The sequence below is a fragment of the Conger conger genome, chromosome 13 (genome assembly GCF_963514075.1).
Source record: "Conger conger chromosome 13, fConCon1.1, whole genome shotgun sequence".
In the NCBI taxonomy this organism is placed as follows: domain Eukaryota; kingdom Metazoa; phylum Chordata; class Actinopteri; order Anguilliformes; family Congridae; genus Conger; species Conger conger.
Genome location: NC_083772.1, coordinates 1,295,407 through 1,304,936, shown reverse-complemented (window position 1 = coordinate 1,304,936; position 9,530 = coordinate 1,295,407). Strand labels below are relative to the sequence as shown.

At 48.5% G+C, this 9,530-nt stretch overlaps 2 protein-coding genes across 2 annotated transcripts in view; one reads left to right on the top strand and one right to left on the bottom strand.

Annotated features, from left to right (window-relative positions):
* The first annotated feature begins 530 nt into the window (after positions 1-530).
* Positions 531-4,128, top strand: trim59 (tripartite motif containing 59). Its single transcript, XM_061216848.1, has 2 exons — positions 531-641; positions 2,857-4,128. The coding sequence occupies exon 2, from the start codon at positions 2,880-2,882 to the stop codon at positions 4,125-4,127; it is 1,248 nt and encodes a 415-aa protein (XP_061072832.1). The 5' UTR covers positions 531-641; positions 2,857-2,879; the 3' UTR covers position 4,128.
* A 2,061-nt stretch (positions 4,129-6,189) lies between these two features.
* smc4 (structural maintenance of chromosomes 4) overlaps positions 6,190-9,530 on the bottom strand; it is a 27,433-nt gene continuing 24,092 nt past the window's right edge. Inside the window, exons 19-24 of the mRNA XM_061216846.1 lie at positions 9,407-9,530; positions 8,813-8,986; positions 8,139-8,321; positions 7,580-7,812; positions 6,696-6,879; positions 6,190-6,431 (exon numbers count right to left, since the gene is read on the bottom strand). The exon at positions 9,407-9,530 is cut by the window's right edge and continues 21 nt beyond it. Of these exons, the coding sequence (XP_061072830.1) occupies positions 6,264-6,431; positions 6,696-6,879; positions 7,580-7,812; positions 8,139-8,321; positions 8,813-8,986; positions 9,407-9,530 (1,066 nt within the window). The 3' untranslated portion in view covers positions 6,190-6,263. The remainder of the gene's footprint in view (positions 6,432-6,695; positions 6,880-7,579; positions 7,813-8,138; positions 8,322-8,812; positions 8,987-9,406) is intronic.

Sequence of the window (9,530 nt, the reverse complement as noted above, 5' to 3'; positions counted from 1 at the left end):
ACAACGATGCATGCACAGGTTTGCTATACTTCAGTACATCGCAGGGTTCCCTAGCTTGTTTTTTTCTGTTGAGTATTTTTCCTAACACTGTAGAAATGAATCTTTGTGGTCATAACTTTTTTTTTGTTGGACGTAGGGTATTTTTGCAGCATTCCTGATCTGCAAAGATGTGGTTTCAAATAAGACAAAAAAAGATGGTTTTGCTTAACCTGTTGGAATTAGTCTACAGGCTAGGTTGTCTATTATGAAATAAATATTGAAACCTCCATGTCATATCGTCTGTGTTTATTGGTCTAACTTTAACCGTGTGTAATTTTAGCCTTTGGACTTTTTGACGACGGCATTATAATCGTTTACTTCATGTCAAACCCAGGTGAGATTTGTATTGTTTCGCAGATACTGTATTACTGATGATGACACTTAACTGTTAGGCTACTTTCAATTTGTATTCAAATCTCCTAGAGGGATTTGATTGGCGGAACAGCTCTGCTCCGTATACACGCATGCGCAAAGCAACTCAGCGAGCTCAGAGCAAACCGAAAGTGTGTTAACGAAATTACCTTACGAGGAGTTTTGAGAGTTCTTGTTCTGCTGGAGTTTGACAAGATCAACGCCATGGTCATATAAAATCTTTAACTCAGGTAAAATATTTTTAAACGCATGATAGCAGGGCACCTGGCCCTACACGCATTATAACTGCCTAATTATGTGTAGTAATTCATACAAGGTTCTAGCAAACTGTTTAGGTTGGTTTGACTGTTATACTGGTATTTATTCGATTTATAGAGTACTGTCTAAGGTAGTATGCATATTTTAGGGAGATTTCTGCATCCGTTTTGTAGATGGACTGCTCTGCATGACGGTAAGGAAGTAGAACAGCCTAAATTAGAGAATATGAGCCACAATTTATCGCGGAAGAGATTAAAATCGTTTAAAATGCTTCAGCTAAACTATTAACGTAAATAATTGCCTTCTAATTTATCTCGTTAAAATGGCTAGAAAACCGATGTATAAATACGCTCACCACACCTTCAAACTTAAAATAAACACTTATGTTTAAAGTTATTGTTATTTTATAAGTATTGTTGACCACTGTTACGGTTCTTTTAGTGTTTACGGTTTTAAGGGCTTTCTCTGCATTTATTTTTTGTTGAAATTTGACACTCAAGAGAAAGACGATAGTCGCCTGTAGTCAGCGGTTGACCTGTTTATTAGTGAGGTCGAATGGGAAAACCCCCATCAACTTATGCATGTCTTATACATCTCTCCCATTCCATGTCTGGGACCAATTTAGTTTTTTTTTTTTTTACCATTAGCATGATTAACTACATTAGAGTATCATTGCAAGACAACCTAATGAGCATTTCGGATAGTAGATTCAGGAAAAGCTTTTAAATTTGTTTCTTCAGGGAAGGACCGTATAATTTATCTTACAGCGAGTGATTCGTACAATCGCTTCCATGTGGTTCTGTCACATTTCAGCAGAAAACAACATAAACAGGCCACTTCAGTTGAGTAATCCCTGAGCCAGTTAATCTTCCTGGAACAGTGAGGCCATTTAAGGAAAGGTCGCCGTTCATGGACTTTGTTTATACTTTTCTGCTATCTTATCTTTAGCTACATTGTTGCGTAGATTTTTCGCGAATATATCTTGTGCTGTGCCGCACTAAGTGCTGGACGTGCCTAATACAAATGGCTCCATCATTTGCGCTGGTCAAAATAGAGTTAAAATAGATTTAACAGAGACTCGCGAATTACTAGACCAAAGAGAAAGGACAAGCTGCACGGATGAGACGGAGGTGTCTACAGTATCATCGGGCCTGAAGCGCGCAGTTGGCGGAGCTAGGCGAAGCGTCGTTGACTAGGACAGTGTTTCTCATCTCAACGGGTTTTATTACAGCCAATGCCTCCCTCCATTAAACTAGTTGAACATATACGTTTAATTTCTTTTATATTTTTTCCCTGAAACTTGTTAACGCATTGCAGGTTTGGCTTGTTATCGTTTGCTTTGTCATTGGATTTTTTTTATTATCTGCTGAATGGTTAGTTTCAGTGGCCAGGTGTCTCCACTTTCACCAATTAGGAGCCTGTTTAGTCACTTAAGTCATTAATTTGACCAGTCAGAAAATAGGCTCTCGTTTTGCCTTTGTTTGCAGTATAGCAGTGTGAATACTGGACCTATCCTTCCTGGCGTTCATACCTACACTGTTGCCAACATAATGTGACCTCCGATGGCAAGTAATCCCTGAAAACAATAAAAGCACTTAATCAGGATAAATTAACTGATTGTTAAAATTCTTGGATTACAAAAAAATCAAACGAACAAAAAACAACATACACAGGGCTCCCCCAAGACCAGGAACCACTGGGCTAGAACAGTGGAAATGTACACTGCTTTTGGTGGTATGATTCCCTGAAATATATATATATTTTAAATAATTCTGCGCTCTTCTGTCTATACCTACAGGACCTTGGTGAAATATACACCTGACAAACTTTAAATCTTTATTTGCACGTAAATGTGTTGAGTGAAACTGAAATGTAGTTTGGATAATTTTCCCAGGGTGTAGTAGCTACAGGAGACACGCCAGTCTGCTCTGGTCTTAGTGGAAACTTACAGAACTGGCAGCCTGTAGCCCAGTGGCTAAGGTGCTTGACTGGAACCCAGAAAGTTGGTGGTTTAAGCCCCGGTGTAGCCACGATAAGATCCACACAGCTGTTGGGCCCTTGAGCAAGGTCCTTAACCCCGCATTGCTCTAGAGGGGATTATCCCCTGCTTAGTCTAATCAACTGTAAGTGGCTGTGGATGAAAGTGTCAGCTAAATAACACATTATTATTATTATTATTATGAGCAGAAGCTGTGGGAGCCCCAGTCAGAATGGAGAGCCTGGAGGAGGACCTGACGTGCTCCGTGTGCTACTCCCTGTTCAGAGACCCGTGTGTGCTGCCCTGCTCACACACCTTCTGCCGGGGCTGCCTGGACAGCGTGCTGCACGCGTCCGGAAACTTCTCCATCTGGCGTCCGCTGCGCGTGCCCCTGAAGTGCCCCAACTGCCGCAGCGTGGCGGAGCTGCCCTCCGCGGGCGTGGGGGGCCTCCCGGCCAACGTGAGCCTGCGCGCCATCGTGGAGAAGTACCAGCGCGAGGGCCGGCCGCGCACGCCGCTGTGCCCACAGCACCCCCTGCAGCCGCTGAACGTGTACTGCGTGCGCGACCGGCAGCTGATCTGCGGGCTGTGCCTGACGGTGGGAGGGCACCAGGGCCACGCCATCGACGACCTGGAGACCGCGTTCGCGCGCGAGCGGGGGGCGGCGGCCGGGCTGGCGCGGAGGCTGGAGGAGGGGCGCTGGGCGGAGGCGTGCGCGCGCGTGGAGCGCGAGAGGGCCCGCTGCGGGGCCCAGCTGCGGGAGGACCGCGACGCCGCACAGCGCTTCTTCCAGGGCCTGCAGGGGGCGCTGGAGCGCAAGCGCCTGGCCTTCCTGCGCGCGCTGGACGCGGCCGATGAGGCGCTGGCGAGGGAGGTGGACCCGCTCCTGGCCCAGCTGAAGGAGGCGCGGGAGGAGCAGGAGGACCTGGTCGCCTGCTGCAGGGCTCTGGAGGAGGTGCAGGAGGAGGAGGAGGAGGAGGAGGCGCTGGCCTTCCTGCAGAAGCTGCACACCCTGCGGGAGAGGGTGGAGACCCTGCTGGCCACGCCCCTGCCCCAGGTGAGGGCTCTGATTGTGCGGCCGCGTGTGGGGGAGGTCCTGGAGGCGCAGTGGGGCGGGGTTACCCTCGCTGGGCTGGAGCATGGCCCGGTCCCGCCAATCACCTGCTGCCCCGACACGCACCGCCGCAAGGACACGCCCCCCTGCGTCTGCCCCGCCCCTGAGCTGCCCCGCCCCTCCCCCGCCCTCCTATTGGCTCTTCTGGCCATGCTCGTCTCCCTGTGCCTCACACTGATTGGCTGGTCGTCCCTCGGAGGCTCCGGCCTGTATCAGGCGTGCGCGGGCGTGGTCAGAGACGCCACGCTGTGCCTCGCTTCTCTGGCTGAAAACCTGCAGCTCCACTCCTGCTGCCTCCTCTCCTCCCTCAGAGACACCACTGCTCAGAGCCTGGCCTCCCTCTACAACTTCTTATCTGTTTGGTGATTACATTAAAAAAAAAATTTTTTTTGAAAGTGCTTCAAATTAACAGCGAACATAAGAAAGAAATCATGATCATATCAGAACAATATAGTTCCTACTGTCTTTATCTAAAGCTAAATGTCTTATATACTGTATATGGTTACTTGCATATGATGCTTTAGGTTTTAAACGTTTTTGGAGGGGGGGGGGGGGGTAGTTTTGGTATTTTTGTAACACATGAAACAGGGGTTTATACACCCTAGTGATTGGCATATTGACACTAGAGAATAATTTTGATAGCTAAATAGATAAAGAAAAAATTGTACCAATACGTTTTTATTTTTTACATCCACGTTAAGCTGTGCTTTTCACCGGATTAAAAATGGCTCTTTTTATGGAAGATGTAAAGTGTTTGAAACCACAGGTAAAACCCTTTCGCCATCAATGCCTTCTTAATACAAATACGAACTAGACTTAGGTCTAATATTGCCAGCTCGCTCATTGTTGCTTACCTGCGAGTTATTTTTAAAGGTAAGAACAAATGTTACATTGATTAAAATGTATCAGAACTCATAAATAATTGTCAACTTTTGTTATCCGTTTTGCCCATCAGCATCATTTCTGTTCGCCGCGCACTGTTCGCTAACGTTCGTGGCGAATGATTATATTTTGGCGAACGTCAGGTGTGAGGAACTGCGCACACGCGTAAAGGACCACAACACATCTGCTCCCTCGCGAGGCCTGTTCTTGGTTAGGAATCCAGATTTTTACCTTGTGATTTTGTAAGCTCAAACTGGATCGCTTCCCGAATAGCTTTGTGCCCTTGAAATACTGGGCCTCTTTCCACATCGCAGTACTTACCGCGAGCTTGTGGGAGGGAAAGTGAGATCGAAATGAACTTTGGCTTAAATCTACAAAAACACATGCAGCGTGAAAACTTCCTGGATCAGGAAAAGTAGAAGCTTGACATATAAAGAAGGTAAACACCCGATTACACGAATTACTTTACCTGCTTTGTTCAGATAAGCTAATTCGCGAAGACACGTGGTGTAGCGTTGATATGAAGGCTAACCTTCACTTTAAAATCAGCAAACCAATTCAGTCCCCAGTAACCAGGTGAGGTGAATTAATCAATCGGAGCGGTTGATCAGTTAAGTGCTGGTAAACAAGGAAAACGAGTGCCTGCTTTGTCCCACAGAACGATGTCGAATTTGAGCCGGGTTTTTTTGCTGTATTTTTGCAACAAAAAATGTATTAACTAATTTTCAATAAAACCCGCGTGACCGATGAGCTTTTAAAGTGTGGTGTGAGACCTGCGCGAGCGCAAAACGCGAGTGCGAGCAGTGCGTGACACCGTCATCATCCGCGCTGACCGCAGGGGTGTCCGGTCCAGTCTAACCAGGTTAGTTTGGGAGCGTGTGTTTTAGGCCAGCAATACCACACCCGAATCTAGTCCACGGCTGTGTCCGAAATGGAATCCTGGTTTACCATTTAGTGTCAATATATCCGAAACCACATGTGTGTTCAAACGACCCGGATCTCTCATTCATTCGGTGATATATCATAGCATGCAGTTTAACTATTACCTATTAACTATGCTTAGCGGAAGGTAGTTAAAATCAATGGATATATTTACGTTTTAAATGTTTTTTTTGTTTTGTTTTCCTTATACATCACATCAACTAGCTGCCGTCATCAACGTGCACTGTTTAAAGTGGCGGCGCCCTATGACGACGTAGTATGTCCGAAAATCCATCTTTTAGCTTGCATACGAAAGCCGCCTCATGCATGCTGAATGATAGTATATATGCAAGTTAGTGTAGGGCTTGATTTCAGTCAGGTATTTTTAATCAAATACCTGCATCCACACCGGCCCGATTCCGATAACCGTACACACCCCTGGTATATCAGGCCACACCGTGTTAAAAAGCAGGAGTCCATCGCCCAATCAGCAGGTAGAGATTATAATGTATTTTATTTGTAATCTATTATAAAAACTACAGCAGCTTCATCACAAAGAAAGAAAGAGAAAGAGGTTAAGATCATTTACACAGCACAGGTAAAAAAAGATAGGTTCAGACAGGACAGGACAGGACAGGACAGGACAGGTACAGGTAAAGGTCAGCCAGGCTGCTGATTGGTTAAAAGCGGCCGTGTGCGTCAGGCAGAGCCCGCCTCCTGCAGCTCTCGGGAGGCGATGACTTTGGGGTTGATGCCCACGCTCTTGGTGGTGTTGTGGGTTTTGTAGATGCCAATGAGCCGGTCGGCGATCTCGAACATGTTGTTCCGCAGAGAGATGATGATGAACTGGGCGTTCTTTGTTTGTTCCTGTGGTGGGGGCGGGTAAAACCACAGGTTAGTGACAACACACTGGACTGAGGAGCGACAGTTCACATGAGGTTCATGTCCATCTGAAACACCCAGGTTAGCACTCGCTAAACACCCCGGTTAAAAACAGCGCATCACATTTCACTTCAGAAAAAGTTTGGCAATGGCACTGGAAAAGTGTCGTCCAGTCAGAGCCTTGTGAAGAGGAATTGCGGTTTCGGTTTGACCCTGGCCCTGCTTCTGGAGGAGCCATGGTTGACTCACGTATATGTAGAAAGCCACGATGGACACATTCTTGAAGTCGAGCGCAGCGTCGATCTCGTCCATGAAGTAGAGCGGCGTGGGTTTGAAGTGGTGCAGAGCGAACACCAGGGCCAGCGAGCTGAGAGTCTTCTCCCCGCCCGACAGGTTAAAGATCTTCTTCCAGCTCTTCTTCGGAGGCCGCACACTGCAGAGGGCAGGAGGGGGTTAAACCAAACCACAGAGTGTGTGTGTGTGTGTGAGAGAGTGTGAGAGAGTGAGTGAGTGTGTGTGTGTGTGAGAGAGTGTGAGTGAGTGTGTGTGTGTGTGTGTGTGTGTGTGTGTGTGAGAGAGAGAGAGAGAGAGAGAGAGAGAGTGAGTGAGTGAGTGTGTGTGTGAGAGTGTGTGTGTGTGAGAGTGTGTGTGAGAGAGAGAGAGAGAGTGTGTGTGTGTGTGTGTGTGTGTGAGAGAGAGTGTGTGTGTTAGAGTGTGTGTGAGTGAGTGAGTGAGTGAGTGAGTGAGTGAGTGAGTGAGTGTGTGTGTGTGTGTGTGATGCCCTCTGCGTTTACATATAAAATTGCTCACATTTCAATGGAGAGCATTTAAAAGGCTTTCGCCATCTCAACAGAACCATTTTTGATTAAACTAACAAACCCGCCACCTAATAACTAACTAAAACTGAAAACTAACAAGATAAAAGTAACACCAGAGTTGCGCCCTGGGTTAAAGGTCGTTTACCTGAACATGACGCCCAGGGTTAAAGGTCGTTTACCTGAACATGATGCCCAGGGTTAAAGGTCGTGTACCTGAACATGATGCCCAGGGTAAAAGGTCGTTTACCTGAACATGATGCCCAGAGTTAAAGGTCGTGTACCTGAACATGACGCCCAGGGTTAAAGGTCGTGTACCTGAACATGATGCCCTCGGAGAAGGGGTCGAGGCTGTCCACCAGCTCTAGCTCAGCGTCGCCCCCCAGAGTGAGCATCTGGTAGTTCTCCTTCAGCTTGTTGGTGATGATGTTGAACCCCGCCATGAACTCGTTCAGCCGCTGCTTCCGCAGGTCCTCACAGCCACGCTTGAAGCCGTCCCGCTGCGTGGTGATGTCATCCAGCTCCTCCACCCGCTGCAGGTACAGCGCCTCCTACAGAGCCACAGCCACAATCAGGTTAATGCAGTCACAACTCCTCCTACAGAGCCACAGCCACAATCAGGTTAATGCAGTCACAACTCCTCCTACAGAGCCAGAGCCACAGCCACAATCAGGTTAATGCAGTCATAACTCCTCCTACAGAGCCACAGCCACAATCAGGTTAATGCAGTCACAACTCCTCCTACAGAGCCACAGCCACAGTCACAACTCCTCCTACAGAACCACAGCCACAACTCCTCCTACAGAACCACAGCCACAATCAGGTCAGTGCAGTCCCATCCCCGCTCCTGACTGGCGTTGGGACGTGGGCGTGGTACCTTCTTCCTGTACTCGGCGATGGCCCCCAGGTTGGGCTTCATCTGCTCGCAGCGGGCCTCCAGCAGGGCGATCTTGGTGTTGATGGTGCTGGGGTCGGGGCCGGCCTGCAGGGCGTCAGGGCTCAGCGCGGGCAGCGCGGCCGCCGGCTGCTCGTCCACGGTGTGCAGGGAGATCTTACCGGCCTGAGGAGCGCAGGGCATAACCATCATGTGCCTCATTTATCACAGGCACTTACAGTTGATTAGACTAAGCAATGCGGGTTTTAAGGGCCCAACAGCTGCACTGAACTTAGAGTGGCTACACTGGGGCTTGAACCACCAACCTTCCGGGTCCCAGTCATGAACCTCAGCCTCTAGGCGGCAGACTGCCCTATATCCTGAGCTGTACAATCATCTAAATCAGGTTATTTTTATTTATTTATCTTTCACATTTAATTGCATTTTAGGTTTTAAGTTAGAAGGCAGCGATACTGCAGGTGCCCACTTCTGCCACTGGGGGGCCTCGTTTACAACACCAACCGGAAGAGCCACACACACGTTCACCCGCCGACAGAATCCCAGGGACTGACATGTGCAGAAATGATATAATGATATGCTCTCAGTATCAAGCACCCAGACATAATGCATCCAGCAGAAGGCACACGGCAGTAATGTGTATTTTACGAGAGGCAGACCTCTCGGTGCCAGTGCTTGATCTTGTTGTGGTGCTCGGCGATGGCGGCGTCGATCTGCTCCACCCGGAGACGCACGCCGAGCGCATCCTTCTGCAGCGCGTGCTCCTGCTCCAGCAGGGCCTTGAGCTCCTGCGCCAGGCCCCGCTGCTCCTCCTGCACCGCCGGCAGCGCGTCCTATTGGCCCAGAGACACCCGATCACATCGCTCAAATCATTCAAACATCCCAATCATCAATCTTCAGCGGATCAACAGAAATCCCATAATGCTCCGATAGGATCACGTTGTTAATTACACTTGATTGACCTGAACCCGAGACCCTAACTGAGTATCTGCACCGTGTGACCATCAGCACACTGATCTCAGTCCAGTAGATATGTTAACCCTTTGAACAGCTGGCTTTTTGGAATGTTGTTCTATCAAAATTCTAAGTCAGTGTTCTAGAACTCTACTGATTTCAGTCACCAGTTGTGATTGTGACATCAGCGTTAGAATGTTGAGTGAAGAACATTCAAGTCACACATTAAGGGGTTAATTGGGCTGAAGGCCATAGAGACTACAGGTCCCAGCATGCTGTGGGGCGGTGACCACGCTGACCTCTGTCTGCTTGCACTCCATCATGACGGCCGCAGCCTGGCCCTCCAGCTGCTCCAGCTGCGCAGTCAGGTCCTCTGTGGCCTTCTTCCCCTGCTCGATCTCCCCCTCCAGCCTCGACACCGCC